The sequence below is a fragment of the Culex pipiens genome, chromosome 2 (assembly GCF_016801865.2).
Source record: "Culex pipiens pallens isolate TS chromosome 2, TS_CPP_V2, whole genome shotgun sequence".
Taxonomy (NCBI): domain Eukaryota; kingdom Metazoa; phylum Arthropoda; class Insecta; order Diptera; family Culicidae; genus Culex; species Culex pipiens.
Genome location: NC_068938.1, coordinates 207565116 through 207585104, shown reverse-complemented (window position 1 = coordinate 207585104; position 19989 = coordinate 207565116). Strand labels below are relative to the sequence as shown.

The 19989-nt window shown below is 39.6% G+C and overlaps 1 protein-coding gene across 1 annotated transcript; it reads right to left on the bottom strand.

The window, feature by feature from the left end:
• Positions 1 to 118: 118 nt before the first annotated feature.
• Positions 119 to 5542, bottom strand: LOC120423323 (toll-like receptor Tollo). The gene is made up of 2 exons (XM_039587085.2): positions 696 to 5542; positions 119 to 196 (listed from the first exon to the last, which is right to left on the bottom strand). The coding sequence occupies exons 1-2, from the start codon at positions 4635 to 4637 to the stop codon at positions 134 to 136; spliced, it is 4005 nt and encodes a 1334-aa protein (XP_039443019.2). The 5' UTR covers positions 4638 to 5542; the 3' UTR covers positions 119 to 133.
• Between the last annotated feature and the right edge of the window lie 14447 nt (positions 5543 to 19989).

The following is a 19989-nucleotide window of genomic DNA, read 5'->3' as shown; positions in this document are numbered from 1 at the left end:
TCGACGACGTCGACTAACAGCACTATTTCTCAACCAACAACCTTTCTCCGTGAGACCTCCCTTCCGGGCACAAACAAGCACACACACACACACGCACACTAACTCGGCTGAATTTGCATTTGATTTGTGTTTGTCATTTCGGAGGAGCGCTCCCGCCCCGAGGGCACACCCGACAGAGACACCGGTCCTCTTTGTACTGTTAACACATGTCGGTTTTGGGACGACCCCGGCGTCGGGTTTCTTCTTCGCTTGAACTTCATTAATTTTCCTGCTGGCGAGCGAGACTTGGTTGAACTGCTTTTTGTTGTGCTTCTCTCTTCTGGAAAAAAACAGGTTGCCGGCACTTGATCACTTGATCGTTGACGAGGAGAAAGAACGAACAGTTGCATCGACCGAGTTGCGAGTAACAGTAGCAGCAGAGTGCCTTAAGCCTAAACTAGGAGGAGGTGATATCTCGTGTACAAATTCCACAAACAAGCACGCACGAAGTACGGATCTCTCTTTGCATAATTTAATGACTTAAACGGTAAATATCACATTTGAGGTTCGATTTCCGGAATTTCACTAACTAACTCAGTTCGCGTCAATTGCTAAGTACCTAACGACTAACTTTATACAGAAATTTTTAAGTAATCTACTTTCCACATTCTATCACACACACTCTGTCCTCAAGTAGGTCATATGTGGATCCCCACCGTCCGGGGTGACGATCGCTGCTGGTTCTGAACCTGCTGCTGTTGCTGGAGCTCTTGCTGGCGCTGATGTTGAGGAACTTGCTGCTGCTGCTGCTGCTGCTGCTGTTGCTGCTGTCCCACGTTGATGGGAAGTTCTGGCCGCAGCCGGGGATCGGGCTGCGGAGGCAGCGGCTGCTGCTGCATCATCATCTGGTTGTTTGAGCGGTTATTTGGCGTTCGCGTTAGCTGGTACTGGTTCCGGATGTTGGAGTGCGTCATGTTGATCGGCGGTTGCTGCTGTCGCCGGCGCTGATTGTTCGGAACGTCCGGCAGTGCGAACCGTAGCTTCTCCCAGAACAGCTTGTCACCCCACTGGAGGTACGTGTTCGTCTTCAGGTACAACCGAATGTCCGGATCCAAATCCTTCTGGGGCACCTCCCCCAGCAAGATCACGATCAACCTCCGGCGACGATCGCGCAGCACTTGGTGGTGCGCCGACTTGAACTCGAACCGGCACCACTCTGACTTGATAAAGTTCTCCGACAGGACCATGATCGTCCTTCTGCTCGATTCCACCGCCTGGACGATCGTGTCCGCGATGTACGCCCCCACTGGGAAATCCCGATAGTGCAAGCACAACTTGTAACTCGGATCCCCGTTCTCCAGCAGCGGAGCCAACTCTTCCGCCACAAACGCCTCGTCCTTCGAACTGTACGACACAAACGCGTCAAACAACTTGTCACGCTCATTCTTGTCCATGTCCGAGTTCCGATAAAACAATCTCACTCCAAACTTTGAATGGAACCACACTCGCATCTCCTGTCGGAACACAAACACGATCAACGTCACGATGATGATCACCGAAAATCCGCACAGCGCCGCCACCAACAGCGGAATGTACCCCTCGATCGGTGCCGGCGAAAGCACCGTCTTCCTCGACGTCAAGTTCCCATTGATCACGTTATCCAGCGGGATCGCTCCACTGCACAGAGTCGTACTGTTGTCAAAGTACACCAGGAAACCTTCCGCGCCCTCTGGCACCACCCGAACCGGTTCCGTAACACTCGTTCCATTAACCACCAACGCCGTTTCGTTCCCAGGAAGCGTAATCGTCGCGCACTTGATCTTCATCCGATCCTTCACAAACTCAAACGTCTTCAAGTACTCCCGGAATCGTTCCACATACTCGCAATCGCAACTCCACGAATTCGCCGCCAACCTCACATCCGTCAACTGTTTCGGCAGATGCCACATGTTAAACTCCACAATCCTATTATGATCCAACCGCAGGATCCGCAAATTGTGCAAGTGATCAAAGCTCTGATTCGCGATCGTCGCAATCCTGTTATACTGCAAAAACAGCTCCTTCAACCGATCCAACCCCACAAACTCAAACCCGTTCAGCTCGGTTATCTGGTTGTGGTTCAGCTGCAGAATCTCCAGCTCCTTCAGCCCGTAGAACGTCCGATTGCTAATCACCTCCACGTTGCTGTTGTTCAAAAACAGGATCTTCAACTTTTTCCGCCCCAAAAACGCGTGACTCGCCAGCGTCTTAAAATTATTCCCGTCCAGATAAATCTGCGTCGAGTCCATCGGAATCTGATCCGGCAGCTTCTCGTCGTAGCCGGCCCGCGAGCAGTCCACCACGTTCGAGGTCCAGCTTTGATCGTGATAGCAGGTGCACCGCGCCGGGCACTCCATCTTGCAGTCGCACGCGTAGAAATCGCAACAGTGGCACAGCGCAAAGCAGTGCGTCTCGTACTTGCACAGGAACTGATTCGGCAGTGCCTCCACCAGCGGGACGTACGTTCTACCCCGGTTGTACAACAGCTTGCAGTAGATACTGTCCAAATCCATCAACTTGGGCTGCGTCCTCGAGTCCACATTGTTCTTCTGCAGCCAGTTCAAGTTACAATCGCACTGGTACGGATTCCCTCCGATGTAAAACTCCGGCAGCGGCTTATCGTCCGGCACCGCCGATATCCGCAGCGCGTTCGGATCCAGCGTCGTGATCTTGTTCCCAAACAGGTCCACCCGGGTCAGGTTGGGCTTCTTGAAGAACGTGTACGACTGCACCTTCGAAATCAGATTATCGTTCAAGTACAGCAACTCCACGCTGTTCGGAATCGCACTGCCCGTAATCTCCGTCAGCTGATTCGAGCTGGCATCGATCGTGCTCAGCGCCAGCTGGCTCTCGATCTCAAAGTAGTTGCCCAGCTCGGCGATCTTGTTCGCGTGAATGTCCAGCCACTGCAGCCCCGTTGGAATGAGCGCGTAATCAAACACCTCCAGATGGTTATCGGAGATGTTGAGCCACACCAGATTCGGTAGCTTGGTGAACAGGCCGGCGATGTCGGTCAGGTAGTTGCCGTCCAGCCGGATCGCCTGCAGGTTCGTGTTGTTGTCGAAGCAGGCTTGCTCGACGCGCTTTAGCCGGTTCTTCGACAGGTTCAGGATCTGGAGGGACTTCATGGCGTCGAAGGTGCCCTTGCGGATCGTTTCTATGTTGTTCTCGGTCAGTCTTAGTCCGTACATGTGGATCATGTCCTTGAAGCTGGCGTTGTCGATGTTGCTGATGTGGTTCTCGCCGAGATCGAGCGTTCGTAGGAGTGGGACGTCGTACAGGGCGTCCGGAACTTGGAGCAGCTTGTTTCCGTTTAGGTGCAGGTCCTGCAGGGTTGACAGGTTTTTGAACGCTACTCGATCGATGCGGGAGATGCGGTTGTAGTCCAGCGATAGGAGGGCTAGCCGGTTTAGGCCTTGGAAGGTAAAGTACTCGATGTTTGACAGTCGGTTGTTGGAGATGACCAACGTGTTGAGGGCGGTTAGTTCGGAGAACGTGTTCTCCTGGATAGACTCGATAAAGTTATCTTGCAGCCGGAGGATCTGCAGGCTGTAGAGATCTCGGAAGATCGCCGGCTCAAGCTTGGAGATCTTGTTGTTGGCAAGATCTAGTAGGATCAATCGGGAGAGCCCCTTGAAGGTGGCCGAGTTGACCCACTCGGACGTGAGTTCGTTGTTGGACAGATCGAGTACGAGCAGCTGTTGCAGTTCGCTGAAGATGCCCGGTGCAAGCACGTTGATGCTGTTGTTCTGCAGGTAGATCTCCTTGATGTGCTTGGCTTCGGAGAAGAGTTCCGGGGGCAGGTTCGACAGTCGGTTTAGCGAGATGTCCAGTTTGGACAGGGAAATCAGTCCTTCCAGAGCGCGATCGGCAATAAAGTTGAGGCCGTTGCTCTGGAGTCGAAGTTCGGTCAGCTTGCCGAGACCGGAGAAGATCGCCGGAGGCAGGTTGTCGATGTTGTTGTGGGAAAGATCAAGCGTTGTGATCGTGCTGCCGCACTTTTTGGACAGTCGCGTACTAAGGGACGCGCTGAAGTGAAAGACTGAAAGGTCACGCAGCCGGTTCTGGGTCAGGTTGAGGTACTCGAGCTTCGTTAACGGACAGATCATGCCGTCCGGCAGGGACCACATGTTGTTCTGACTGAGGTCGAGCCGCTCGAGTTTGGAGAGTTCCGCGTTGAAGACGTGCGGAGCGACTTCTAGGCTGACCGATGACCAATCGGTATTGTGAGTGCGCAGGGTCAGATTGGTCAGCTTGCCAAGACCCCGGAAGGAACCATCGCTAAGGTTTGCGATCTTGCAGAACTCGATCGAAAGCGATCGCAGCTCGGACAGCTGCCGAAAACTGCCCGGACTTATGCTGGACTGGAAGAACAGTCCGTCGTTGCATTGCAGCCGCAACCGGACCGTGTTCTCCGGATGTAGCACACTGAAGTTGGTGTTCTCGAGTTCACTGTTGATAGTTCTAAGTCTACACACTAGCGTAAGGTCGTCTTCACTGTACCCAGACCATCGGCACTCGTCGGGAGCTTGCGAGAGCAGCGATTTGCTCAGCGATGCCCCAAAGACACCGAAGATGGTGCCAAACAGGACCGACAGCAGCGCCGGTGAGGTGCGCATCTTGGCCTCGGGATGGCTATCTTAAGGCCCAACACCACCACCACGTGTCGACACACGTTTTAATCGACAGCTAATTTGGCCACCACCACCGCATTCGCTCGGGACATCCCGATTTGATTGTTTCTCGATTCGGCGTTCCTTCTTCTGATTTCTTCCCCCTCAGCAAGTACCACGATCACTTTTCTGTTTTGATCTCGCTGATCGTGCGTTTCTTCACTTGGACCCTTCGTTTTCTTCGGGTTCTTTCGTACCTTATCAACGCTTAAAGAGCCACATAAATTTCACTCCCCTCACATTATCTTATTTCGTTATCAATTTATTTTCCTTTCTTCACCACTCTGCGGTGTTGCTTTCTTCTGGACCAAGTCCTTTTTTCCGTCACCACGATCCACCACCCTCTCCTTCGGCGCACTCTGACATTCCCCTTAACGCACTTTTAAACAACACTTTTTTTCCTGTGCGATCGCGTCCCGATCCTCTCCAAACCCCCGACGTTCTGTTTTGTTTCTTTCTCGAACTGTGTTTTTAAATTAAATGATCCTGATAAAATAATCCATAAAAGCTGATCGTAAATTTGAATTTACGTTCGCGATAAAAACCGAATAATCCAATTTCTTTGCGTCCAACGCGACGAGGCGGGTTCGGTTCGGCTCTTTTGCTGTTTTCCTTCGCCAGCTAGCAAGCTAGCGGATTGGCCGAACTTCCGTTGATTTTTGCTCTAATTTCCGATCGATCGAATCGCGCAAAACTCGATGATGATGCTTTCGTGAAGAGGTCAATCGCGGTTCACCACGACTTAGCGAGAGAAAAAAACCACCGAACTTTGCTTTTTTTTTTAGTTCCGGACCAACCGACGGCGAAACGACGGCGAGCGTGGATTCGTGTGCGCGTGCGCTCCGTTCAAAGTCAACTCGTAAACTGTCGAAGCAACGGCAGTCGCGCACGGAACGGACCGATCGAGGGCGATCGTCACCTGTGTGAAACACGAGAGAGAGCGCGCAGCACACCTGAGCGAAGCGAAGGGAGAGGGAGAGAATGTGGGCTCTCCTCTCTCTCTCTCTCTCTTTGTGGGCTCTGCCGAGCGGAAGCAGCACGAACCACACATGCAATTAAAACTGGTTCTTGTGGCATTCTCTCCGGTTTGCACGCTGCTTCGCCAGAAGCCTTTCTTTTGGTGCGAATTCTTTGTGAAATCACTGTAACTCAGTTTTTTCTAAATAATTTTTCATGATTTTTTTTTAAATTTCAATATCTTCCATTGCATGAAATTTTTATTAAATTTAGAAGAAAAAATGTAAATCCTATAAAACATCGTGTTTATAGAATAAACGTTTAAAATTTAAAAGCTTTATAAAGTAATTAGAAACATATTTTCTATTGAGACAAATGTACAATATTGATTGTTATTCCACTCCAACAATTTGTTAATAATGTTACTGTATGTTGTTAATTCTGTGATCGATGTATAAATTTATTCGGAAATTCGAAAAATAAATAATTGCTTTGTTTATAGAATAATTTTGCGATATCTTTCTAGCCTAATTGAAATAATAAATAAAATTTCTTTAGTAAAGTACTAAGGCTTCTGGATTAATGTCAATAATTTATTTTATCTGTTTGAATTAAGAAATTATATTTTATACCTTTCGATTTTCGAATATTTTCGTTAAGATTCCCGGGTATTATGACTTTTAGGATGTTAAAAAACACGATTGTGAATGAATTTACAAGTTACAGTCATTAATTCAAGCCCGATTTTAACAATTTAATGAAAATTTGTTAATTTTGCGAGTAAATAGAGGTACATTTTTTCAAAACAATAGGTCTATAAGTCAAAATACGTGAGGTGAAAAAGTTTGAAAGATCGACAAAAGGTCGAAAATAAAAACGTTTAAACTCCTTGATTCAATGTTTTTTCAAACATTGTTCGAATAAAGCAGCTCCTGAAAAGCTGGCAGGGATAAAATTAGAAATTCCGAATTTTCTGATCTGATGAAGAAACATTATTTGAAATTTGAGCAGCTCATTGAAAGTTGATTTGAACATATATTAAAATGATTAATGAAAAAAAATAATTATGAGTTTTTCTAACAAGTTTAACAATGCTCTTACATAGTTTTTAAATAATTTCTGTTATTTTTCTTATTGTTTTTTCATTCAAAATAAAAAAAAAGAATATTGTTTAAGAACAATCCTTTCAAAGTCTTGTAGGTTTTTTGATTAAATAAAATGCCTATGATTTTTTTCCTTACTTTCTTTGGGAGTTTTTCAATTCTTTTAAATATAGGCAGTTTTTTTTTAATAAATGTGGTTTGAAATTGTCTGAACATAACCAATTGTTACAAACCAATTTTTTTTTCAAAATAATTTTATCTTTTTGTTATATTTTTGTGCAATTTTCATTCCTTAAATATACAAATTTTGTAGTTATAAGAAGTTATTTTGAAATCCAAACATTTTTTTTTTCAATGATCTATCAATTATTTTTATTTTATTTCACTAAGACCGATTCATACTTTTTGCCTTCCTCACCTTACTGAGGAACGGCTATAAAATCACTCGAAAAATGAAATTCTTTATTTGACCTCCTAGACCCACCTTCATGTATACATATCGACTCAGAATCAAATTTTGAGCAAATGTCTGTGTGTGTGGTGGGATGTTGATCAAAAAAATTTGGACTGAGTTATCTCGGCACTGGCTGACTCGATTTGGACCGTTTTGGTCTCATTTGATCCGTCTTAGGGTCCCATAAGTCGCTAATGAAAATGATTAAGTTTAGTTAAGTACTTCAAAAGCTATGCTAAAAAAACGAATTTAACAAAAGTCCGGAAGATTGTAAAAAGGGTGGTTTTTGTAAGAAACCCCGTCATGTTATACATTTTTAGGAAGGTATTTAAAAGACCTTTGCAACGAGTTCAAAAGATTGGAGATCTGACAACCCTATCAAAAGTTATAAGTATTTAAGTGTTATTTATGAACCTTTTAGAGGCCGGATCTCATATATTTCGATGAAAACGTTGTTTGGATCTATCATGCGACCTGTCGTTGGATAGATAATCAGAAGACCTTTCCTACAAAATCAGTAGATTGAAGATCTGACGACCCTATCAAAAGTTATAAGCACTTAAGTGTTATTTATGAACTTTTTAGAGGCCGGATCTCAGATATTTTGACAAAAACGTTCTCCGGATCTATCATGCGACCTGTCGTTGGATAGGTAATCAAAAGACCTTTCCTACAAAATCAGTAGATTGGAGATCTGACGACCCTATCAAAAGTTATAAGAACTTAAGTGTTATTTATGAACTTTGTGGAGGCCGGATCTCAGATATTACCTAGCATTACACTCAAAATGTGAGGAAGGCACCAACCACCTAATGTGGATTAAGTAACGTTTTTAAGTTTATTTTCTTTGACATTGGGTAAAACCGAGGAGGAGCAAAAAAGAATTAAAATCAAAGTTTCAACATATCAATAAAAAAATAAGTGTCGTAAAACACATAATTTAGTAGTAGAGTTGTGTATCAATCATTGGTTTTCAAAAAACCTAACCTTTTTAAAGTAATTTTTTTGGTTTTGTTCATCAACAGTTCACAATATATCAAAATAATTTTAAGTGATACAATCATGCTAAAAATGATAATCAACGCAGGAAAGTTCAATTACATTTTATGAAGCTAGGCCTTTGCAAATGTTTTTTGATGTTTTTTTTAAAGCAATCGTGGATTATCAAAATATCTAAGTATTTTCATATTCATAAAAAAAAACTTTTTGCGGTTTTGTTCATGAGAAATTCATCAAAATATAAAATATGTTCAAACAATCTTAAAAGTGTTTCTGTTTTCATTAAATTAAAGTTTGTTGAAACAAGGTATTTTTTGGCCCTGAAAATTTAAAATTTTAGTTTGTTTAGTTTGAGTTCATTTGTTTTTAAAATAAAGACAACTTGAAATATTAAACAAAATCTAATTATTCATTTGTAAGTTTTATGTTATGATATTCCTTATAACAGATTTGTTGATAAATTTCATTTTTGTATAATCACGATTCTCCCAAGAACCATTCCGCAAACATTCTTTCCCTGTTAGAGCAGGACGCGATCAGCAGCCTACAGGTTTACTTCAAAACACAGCTCACCTAGCCCAGCTCACGCTACAAACGGCCATAATGGTTTTCCTCTCTTCCAAAACACTTTGTTTCCTCACAATCGCACACTCTCTTTTTTTCTCACTCAAACTTGCGAATTCTCTCCCTCCGAAGCAGCAGCAAAAAAAGGAGGAAACTCTGAGTTTTTGCACCACGACATTCGCGGCGCTGCCTCGGCAGTCAAGCATGAACATGAAATCATGTTCGATTTTATGCTTCCATGTTCACGTTCTCTCGCGGCGGGTCGCTCGTTTCGCTCTTCGCGAAGATCTTTTTCTCACCGCTACAGCGTTCGTCGCTCGTTCGGCCGACCAAGTTAAGCTTGTCTCTTGTCTGCTGAAAGGCGGCCCGCAAAGCTGATCGTCGTCGTCGGATCGTTGTTGAGCCCGAAAAGCAGTGAAGAAACTAATGATCATAAAAGTACACACTGCCGAGCTGAACCGGAGATATGCTCGATGGAATCGATCTCTTTCCCGATCGTTGTTGAGTGCGCGCAAAAGGAAAGGGTTTCTTTTTTTTTTTTGAGCCGCTGCTGATCAGAAGGCTCTCAGTGTTGTTACGGCACCATGTTGCGGGGCCGCAGATCTTGTTCTTGATGGCAGTGTTCTTGCGCATTGTTTGCGGTTCTAAGCAGCAGAAGCTTCCCTTTGGAAAGCAGCAGCAGCAGTGAGTGGATAGTGAATGAACTTGGTTGGGTTTTTGCGATGCTGCCGATTCGAGCGACGATAAAGGAAATTGTTACATTTTATTCAAGGGAAGCGAACAGCAGCAGCAGCAGCAGCAGCAGGACAAGGGCAGTAGAAGCTGAAGCAGGCCTGAAGATCGAGCCGATATGGAATGATAAAAAAATATCGTACATATCAAATTCCATGCGTTTTTTTCGTTGTTTGCTGTGTTTTGCCGGGTTGGGCATGATTTACGGTGCGCGTTGGATGGCAGCATATTTTTGCTTGTGCTCGAGGAAAATATTCTCGAGGTTAATGCATCTTTGGGAACATTGTGCAGCGCAAGGAAACATGTGGAATGTGGTGTCCTTAATTATGGTGGAGTTGCAGTGCTGAAGATTTTTCCTTGAGAATGTAGAAGTTATAAACTTACCTTTTGAAAATAATTAAACCTCATACTGTGTTTAAACCTAACAAGGTGTTGCGCGTACACAAAAAAAAAATTTGGAAGCTTGAATGTTTAGTTGGATGAATATTACATCTGTTTTAAGTAATTTGACCTTTGAAAATGTACAAATATCTGAACCTGATAAAAATTTACCAGTTTACATCAGGAATGTTTGGTACCATGAAAAAGTTGCTGTTTTTCATCAAAGTAAAATCATAGTTTTTTGTTTTTTGTTTGAGATAAAATTGATTTCAGATCGTAGAAAATCTTTTATTCATAAAAAAAAGTCATTTTATGTTCTACAAGCTTGTGCATAACTCCACCAACAAAGATCATAAATCTGTTTTCAAGAAAATTTGACCAGCCGAATTTTTCATCACTCCTAATTGTACGAAACTTTCTGGGCTTATTTTTGGCATCAAAAATATCTTTTTTTAAATTTATAAACAACCGAATGGAACTGTTGCCGTTTTGAGTAAAAATTACGTCCATCTTGACGTCTGAGAAGAAAACATGGAAACTGGAAAATCGTACGATCTTTCCAAAAATCTTACTCTTGAGTGGATCAAACGAGACCGATAGGTTAAAATCATAAATTTATTCCAAAAAATACCTTAAAGACAACGATTTTTGCTATGGATCATTTTGAAGGATTTTTCAAGTGAAAACACACACAAAATATAAAAATCCAGACCAACCTTATTAAATGTTTTTTGTTGTTTTTAATTGAACAGTTGTATTTAATGTTAGTAAACCAGTCATGAACCAGTCCAAATATTATTTTTGCATTAAACGTGTTTCAATAATTCAAAATTGAAAATTTACTCTATTTGTTTAAAAGAACAACTAAATTTTAAATCAAAAAGTATGTACCGTAAAACGGGGTGACTTTGATAGCCGGGGTGACTTTGATAGGTTTGCGATTTTTCCGCAAAATGAAGAGTACAATAAAAATACGTAAGGAATGGTTCAGAAACATACTGACCGTGATAGAGAAGTGTTCAAAGTACCTCATGAAGAACTTTTCATAAATTTTTGAAAAGTTCATAAAGTTAGTTAACTATAGTTAAGAAAATGTGGATGAAAGTCATTATTTTAAACTTCTCAAAGTGTCATGATTTTCTCAATGAACATGATTTTTAATCGGAAAACGGAATGCATTTTCGGATTCTTTGGACAATTTTCCACTAGGAGAAGGTTAAATAAATTTGTAAATAATAAATAATATGTGTTTTTGAAACACAATTGAAAAAAATCTCCAAATTTATAGGCAAATTCAGTTGAACAAATTTCATGTAAAATGTGAAAACTTGTGATTCGTGCTTCGAATTCAGTTAAAAATGCAATATAAATCGATAATTTTATAAACAAAACTATTTTTAACAAATTTTAGGCAAAATTCCGACTTTTTAACAATTTTACCTAAAATTTGCATGTATTTTGTTAAAAAGCTTATAAACTTAGTTAACTTAATATAAACATTGATTTTTTTTTCTTACAAACTATATCAGCTACTTTAGTGATGGTACATTTAACGTACAAATAATGTTTGAACATCTTAAATATGATTTTAACAAGAAAAACTATGACTATCAAAGTCACCCCGGAATTAAAACCAAGAATTTTTAATGTAACTATTTTTCTAAACACTATTGAAAAAACTTTTTTTTTCCAAAATAGTGCATGGATTTGTGTGGCCTACCCCAGTACATGTTTTAAAAATAATAATCTTGAGAAAAACCTTACCTGTTGGAAAATATTCTAAAAACAAATTAACATATTGAAATTAAATTCTATCAAAGTCACCCCGGTTTACGGTAATATGATTTATACCCATTCTGGCAAAAGTTTGTGTAATATATTTGATTTTTCTAAAGTCCTTTATAGGTCCAGGGTTTTTTTTATTAAAATTTATTTTCTCTAAAAGAGCACTCAGATAACAAAATCTAAACTAAAGTGATCTTAGAACCCCCTGTAAAGGTTTGTTTTTTTTTTATCTAAGTTAAAAGGTTATCCAAATCTCAGAATTGTGAATGAAACAAACTGGAACAGAACTGCTAAATTCTTATAAAAACACGTACTTAATTAAAAAAAAGCAGAAATTGAAGTGTTTATAAGCCTAAATTTTTCAACCGTTAGGTCGGTACAATTTGCGCCGTTAAAATTTAAATCTTTTTTAGAAATCTTACAATCTTTTGATAAAAATTATCTTCAAAATTTAGTCCTACATTTTAAATAGGCTAAATTTTTGTGTTTTGTGACGATTTTGTAACTTTAAAGTTTCATAAACTTAATTTAATGTTAAGTGCAATTAAATTTTAAAGTTTCAAAAAATATTTTCAATGTTAAGTGACAACATTTCGATGCCTCTGTGCTCTTTTATGCTAACTGGATAGAAATCTCAGTATGCTCAGTACAAGAGAGCACTGTGGCAACGATTTTTTGCAATTCAAAGAAATTTGTGTTTAAGTAGCAATGTAATATATATATATGATGAGATTTTTGTTGAGTAGTAACCATATTACTTAAACACAAATTTCTTTGAACTGCAATAAATCGATGCCACAGTGCTCTCTTGTACTGAGCATACTGAGATTTCTATCCAGTAAGCATAAAAAAGCACAGAGGCATCGAAATGTTGTCACTTAACATTGAAAATATTTTTTGAAACTTTAAAGTTTAATTGTTCGCTATAAGGCTAATGACTTTTTTTTTCTTAAGTTAGAAGTGTAACAAACTAAAAACAATACCAATTTCATTTTCAGCGATTATTGTCGTATTTACCATGTTTGGGCGCTTTTCAAAATATTTTGATTTTTTATTAATTTCAAATTTACAGTTCAGCAAAAAACATTTTCGCTAGATAAAGAATTTCGTCATTTCTTTATATTTTGACTACTTATGATTGCAAAACAACTGGTGTAAACATTTTTTAATCCTTTTTTCATTTATGGTTTTAATCAATGGCATGTAATTTAAATATTAGATCCAACGATGCCATTTTTTTTTAATGGAAGATCTGTATTTTCTTCAAAATAAATCTGTATTTTATCTGTATCATGTCAAATTCGAAGCAACAGATCATTTTTTTTTTAATTTTAAACAGCAGATTTGAGCTTTTTGATCATATTGAAGCCAAGTTTAATTACTAAATTGTTGTAATATTTAAATTAAATCATTTTAAAAAATCTGTATACACAGATTTTTGTGATTTTTGGGATCAAAAAATCTGTATAATACAGATTTATCTGTATATCTGGCATGACTGATTAGATCTATTTATTATATATTCTATTCTCATTAAAGATTGGGACTCTGGTTGATTAAATACAGCGGATAACATAAATTTTATAAAACGCCGTATTGAAATATTTATCTTAATTCCAAAATTTTCAAATATTTCAATTTTGATTTCAGTATGCCTTTTTTAATATCTAAAAACTGCAAATTTTTGAATAAAACTATAATTAAGGTCATATCCCGAAAACAGTGCACTTTATCAAAATTCATGAAAAGTACTATTCGATTACACATTCAATTTTACATGTAACATTGAAAAATAAAAGATGTGATTCCTTTTTTTTCCAAGAACAAAAAAACTGAATTTAAAAATTGATTTTTTTTAGAAGAAAGTTAATTTTAAATTATAAAAAACGTGTTAGATAGCGTAGTATCAATCACACACTTTTGGTTTTCAACTTTCGATGATTTTTGTTTTTTTATCATAATTTTATTATGAAATTCTTGTTTCTTTCTTTCTATAATGTCTATAATTTGACAAAAAAAATATATTGATCCGACCTCTACAGCCAAAATTATTCAACTATCTAAAACAGATCTTTTTTTTTCAATTTAAGGCGTGATTTTCATGATTTTTTTTGTAAAAGAATTACAAAATGCTTTATACAACAGTTATACTAGTATAAAAAAAATGCAAAATTGCTTTGAATTTATGAAAATATTTCTTTTCTTATCATTTTTCGTACAGGGTCCCACATTATTTTTGTTTTTTTAAGCTTAAAATTTGTTTATTTATTCAAAAGTTCATCAATAAGTAATAAACAATGGATAATGGAGGTGTGAGCGTTTGCCGCGTTCGGTTCGTTGCTCTCCGCGTCAGTTTGGTTTTGTTTTCGAAAGTGTTTTTTTCGGAGTATTCGGTCCATATTTTGGTTTGTTCGGCCCGGGTTTTTCCAGGGAACCAGGAGACCTGTTGGTTCTGAGTGTTCTCTAACGTGTTTCCGTAAAAAATCCGGATTTTCGATACCGGTTGTGCTCCGTCGGTTGTTTGCACTGGTATTTGTGTTGAGGGCGGCCTCTGACTCTTAATGTGTGTGCGTTGTATCGTCGTGTTTTTTCGTTCTATACGAGCAATGTTGGGGCAATGTCCGTATATTAAGAGGTCCGGCTGAAAACGTATTGGTCTAGTGTTAGTAAGCGAAAAAGTGTCAACATTCGCGATGCCTCTAGTGATGACGTCATACCGCTCTGGCTTCCACAGGGCGGTATGGGGATTTGATGAAAAATGCTATTTTATTTATAATTAATGCGTTTTTAGTAAAGATTTGACAAAGCACAGACCAAGAAATGACATTTTAACAAAAATGGCCATAATCCAGAATAACCGGAAGCCCTCAGGGATGTTCCGACAGGGAAACACATTATGGAATCTTCCGAATTTGGGAAATGTGGATATCGATATTCATGGTTTTCGATACCGCGCAGGAAAATTGATTTTCATTCAAGGTGTTCATAATCTGTAATGAACTGGTGTCCTCAGGGATGATTCTACCTACGACAGGGGTGCTCAAAGTTTTTGAATGGCGGGCCAACCTTGCAGCTCACATGAGCTTGCGGGCCAACAGTAAAAAAAAGATATTTAAAAAAAATAATTATACTATTACAATCTACACGACTGAAAATACATTAATCAGCTAAAGGTTTTTTTTTACATTTTTCCAACGGTTTTGTCCAAAAAATCAACAGAACTTAAAAAATGCAAAAAATATCCGTTAGCTTTTTTTTGCAATTTGCATGCCAAAACAAACATTGAAATCAAATTATTTTTGTTAGAAATTTACATACCACTGGCTGGAAAAGATCAAGGGAAAAATGAAAAGAAGGTATTTAACTGTTTTTTTTTTATGTTCCTTAAATTTTAATTGTCATTTAAAAAAGTACAGTTAATGTTGTTATGAGTTCAAATCCCGAAGTGGTAGGTATTTAAGGGCAAAATGAATGTGAGGCACGCCCCAGAAAAAATGATGCGTTGAAATTTTTTAAGAATTATCGAATACCTGCTTTTTTTTAATTTCTACTTAAGTATAACTTGAACTCATTTCCAAAAATGTCTGATTTTTTTTACGAAATTACAATTTTGAATCACATAGAAACTTGTATCAAGATAGATTTTTCTACAAAATATTTTTGTCGTATAGTTGGGAACAAAGCATGGATAAACTATTTCTTTAAAATGAACAAAAATAAAGTTGTCCTCAAAAAAGCTTATACTAAACCTACTATTTTAGTATTATGAAATCTTTTTAAATATGGGTCAAAGGGCCACTTTACACGATCTTTCAAAATGATTCCGCGGGCCACAAAAATTCACCTCGAGGGCCACGTTTGGCCCGCGGGCCATACTTTGGTCACCCCTGTTCTAGAGGTTCTGATGAGAGAAGATCTCTACAAAACGATGTGAGTTTCGAAAAAGCAATGATTTCGACATAATCAACCACGGTTCAGATTATAGATTTTTATTTAATTATCTGGTTCTCTGTAATACTTAAAAAGATTAAAAGATCAGATTCGATAATTTCATTTATTTTTGAATTGGGAATCTTAACTGATACTTAAGTGAAACGTTTAGTTACGCAGTCAATTACAAAAAAGATGGTACCAGTAGTAACACGAGTAGTAGCGTAGGATGTTCGAATTAGCATTAACTTTCACAGCCCAAGTCCCAGAACCGTCGCCGACGAAGACGACGCCATCAGTTGCCACCACCACCAATAAATGAACAACACCTCCGGCGGTAGCAGAATTTTCTGGCCGCTGTCACCGGTCATCTTTTTCATGGGCCAGACGCCGCCGTATTACGACTGCTCCAAGTGCATCACGTGCAGGGGCGCACCACGGCCGTGAAGGTGCTGCTGATTACATAGTAGAACCTGCTGCTGCTGCTACTGCTGGGGTTGCATCGAAATGTTCAGGAAGAAGTAGCTACGATCGGTTCCACCACCATTTCATCTATCAATGTTCCCAGACAGACATATCATATCATTGGCTTCAACGGCTCAAAAACTACTGCCACAAAAGTTTGGCAACTGGTTGCTTCACGGCAACGGCCACTTCCTTCCCATCTGATCAATTATCAGCATCGTGCTCTTCCGGACCGAAACGCTTTTGTCCAAGCTACACGACCGGATTCCATTTTGCTGTCACAGCTGAAATAAATTGGATGTATTTAGTTGATTTTTCCTACTATCAACAACCAATTGTGTTTACCTTCTTGCTGAGCTTGTCATCCAACTGGCCAAACGTTCCGGCAGGTTCTACGCCGCACAGGTTCTTTGGAATCGGCTTAAAACTAAAAATTTCTAAAATTCCCTTGCACTTGGCAACCAAAACAAACGGTATGACGTCACAGCCTTTCTGTTCTGCCAGTGCACGGAGGAAAATACAGTATAAAATTGCATTTCGTAACAAAACCGAGCAAATTTTTTTCTATGCGTGCTCTCACTAATACAGCTATAGCAACATAGCCCTACCTCTTTAGAATGGATTACATTGATGTTGGGGTGATGACTGGTCGAGTGCGCTGGCGGTTGGATCATCAAATGAGGAAATGGCTGCGCTAGGTTCCTGAGGATTGACCGTGGTGAGGCGGCATTGCACCAGGCCGTGCTGGGCCGTTTTTTCGCCATTCGTCCGGTGGCGCGCGGACCAGAGGAGCTGCAGGAAGCCCATTCGAAACTGACATTTTTGGTGAGCCCGTTCTGATTGCGTGCGTGTGTGGTAGTGTGTGTGTTGTACTGTGACAGAGAATGAATCATGTATGCGTGTGCGTGCGCGTTTAAAAATTGACAGTTTGGATCAGGGTGGGTCTGCTGTTTCAAGGTAGGCTTACTTAACCCTCTAAAGTCCATGGCTGCTAATATTAACAGATATTAACTGAGCGTTACAACTTTGCGTTTTTCTCTCTTTCTGGGGAATGCTTGAATTTAGAAAGTCGACGGCACAGGATCACTTTAAACTGCCATGATATCAGAAATCATACAACTTTTCGTTTATTAAATTTTGACTGTTGAACTGTTATGAATATTTTAATTGATTTTAACTATGGCCACAATTATCTATTTTAATGAATATTTTTTAATATGTCATAAAAAATCTCATGTTTTTATGATCTGATGTTTGATTAACTATTTTAAAGTATTTAAGTTTACTGGTATAATTAGTTGTGTGTAAGAGTTGGTATGAATGAGCTTGATATATATTAATCAATTTATTTCCAGATTTTTCAGATTAACTTCATAATTAATGATAAAAATGCGCGCGCCAAATCGATTTTTTTTTCAATCAGTTGCGTTTTTTATTTTTTAAGATTACATTAATTGTTTTGTGATTTTAAAAGCCCTTCCTATATCATCGTTGATCAGAAGGTACGGCGTCGGGTAAATTGTGCAATTATTTTTCAAACAATGTGTTAAATTTTCACGGTAAAAAACTCATTTCTATAGAATCGTTTATCGAAAAACACTAACATTTAGGAAAGACAATTAGCGCGCGTTTTTGAATTCGATTGTCGGGACGCATTTTTTTTTCGCGTTCCGTTTTCGTCGATCGTCGTCGGTGTGATTTTCTCGTTAGTTATGTATTTGATACACATCACAGCCGGGTATCTTTGTTCAATGATTTGAAATTGTTTCACGGGAAGATTCGTTTTAAATTGCGTTAGCAAAATATAAATTATCATTCAATTCGACCATTCGTTTCCCGCGAATCGCGGCGACAAATATTGTTTCAACGCGATTGTTCAAGTCCTTCAGATAACATCATAACTCATCAGTCATTAATTGGTCGCTCATCTTATAATAATTTAAAAGTATAAATAGTCTCAGGTCAACTCTACGTAAATATGTAACGCTGAGTTTAATATTTCACCTTTTAAACACACATAATTTTGATTCTATCTTTCCACAGCCGGCTGTCTAAGATTGAATCATTTATGCTAAACTCAACACCAAATAACCGGGAATGGTCTCATCCGCATCATCCGATTGTTTGCCTTGAGAATACATAATACATCACCCTATTCAACGAAATTCATTGATTATTGGGCCACATCATCATCCTCTATGATGAATCCTGGCCATTACCCTTCCCCACTAACAAAATCCCAAGTAGAAGTAGTTTTCCGGCACACGCGGGGGTGTGGATATCGTATAGAACCCACCCTCGGTAGCAGCCTGTGCTAACTAACATTCCCGTCCCATCCCCTCGAGATCTACAAACTGACATGGCGGGCGCCGTTGGTGGCCAACGACTGTTTCCTATTCGCACCGGCTCTAGTTTTGATGATCGTGATGTTTTATCTTTTCAGCGCATTCATGCATGCTGTTGATAAGGGAAACATCATTTGATCGTTGAAGCGTGTGACCGGTTGTGCTGATGGGATATTACGGTCCTGTTCAGCAACGGAGAAGGACAACCATGGGTGGTCTCTCATGCTCATGCTCATGCTCAAAAGTTCAACAATGCTTTGTGGATAGTTCATAATCTATTTTATCAGTTTTTTTTTTAATGATAACATCAATTTAAGTCAATATTTGTCCCCTGCTTTCTTGAGGAAATTCTGAAGGTTGAAAAAAAAAACTTGAAATGCAATTTTCAATAGCCTTCACGAGTTTTAAATAGAGAAGGATCGAATGACACTGAAATGGTCAAAATCGTTTTAGTCAGTGCCGATTAAAACATGATTTCTGATTTTCAATGCTATTTTGAATACCATCAGGAGGGGTCATCATTGGGTCTGGGGGGTGAGATTGAAAATATTGGAGTTTGTATGACCCAATTTCACCCCTCAGACCCAATGTCAGCCCTTATGACGGTAAGAAAAGTATGTCCTTTTAGTCCTTTCTGGGATTTTAAAGATATATGTAAACAATTACATCTATTAGGTCTAAATTATTCATCAACACCATAATGCTACTCTCCAATCACTCCAAACAGTTCGTCCTCTCAATTAAATAGGTCATCTGCTGAACCACTTTTTTCAAACTTGTGGCACATCGCGCATTGCGCGGGGACACAACATCAACGGAACAATCCCCCGGTAGTCTCGGCTAATGTTGCTTCCAAGTGCGACTGACTGATTGCCTTCACTACATAAATCAGCTGCCATTTGATTTCAATCCCGCCAGCCAGCAGAAGCAGCATGCATCCAAGACCGATTGAGACGAACCGGGCCAATCTCCCTGCAAAAAAAAGCAAATAGTCGAGGTCTTTGGATTGAGCCGGTATGAAAAAAATAACTTACGACAACATTATTACTGTTATTGTTGGCCTAGGTCCCAGGTTGAGTCTTGTAGTAGTTGGGACTAGTGACGACGGTGACTAGCGTTACATTTGTGTGACGGTGGAGACCTCTCTACACATCGGCTATTACTCACAAATCAGATGTAGTTCATTAGATAAGATAATTATATCCGTTGAAACCGAGCCGGGCTCCGGTAGATCTACAGCTGGTTCAGCAAACAGCAAATGCATTTGTGCGACAGCTCCGTAACAAACTAATCGATGTCAGGCGCAAAAAACGACCCAATCGATCGGCTGCTCTAATACAACGTGCTACAGGGGGAGAAGGGCAGCAGGGGGTCTTAATTTACATGGCGAAATTTGCAAAGGTTCACCAGTGGAGCAGTAGGAGAGATCTTGACTTGATGGAGCAAGTCAGATTAGTTGGAGTTGGAGCATTCAGAGGGGAGAAATTTCAGGTTGACACAATACGGAAATGAGCTTTTTGCCGCGCTTCATCGAGCGAGATAGTGAAAACTGTCGGTGACATCGCTCGGAACAGTTAATTCTA

Coding starts and splice junctions, on each gene's coding strand:
- LOC120423323 (XM_039587085.2), bottom strand. CDS start 4,637: ATGCGCACCTCACCGGCGCTGCTGTCGGTCCTGTTTGGCACCATCTTC. Junction 197..695: donor AGCGATCGTCACCCCGGACG/GTGGGGATCCAC, acceptor ATGTGTTAACAG/TACAAAGAGGACCGGTGTCT.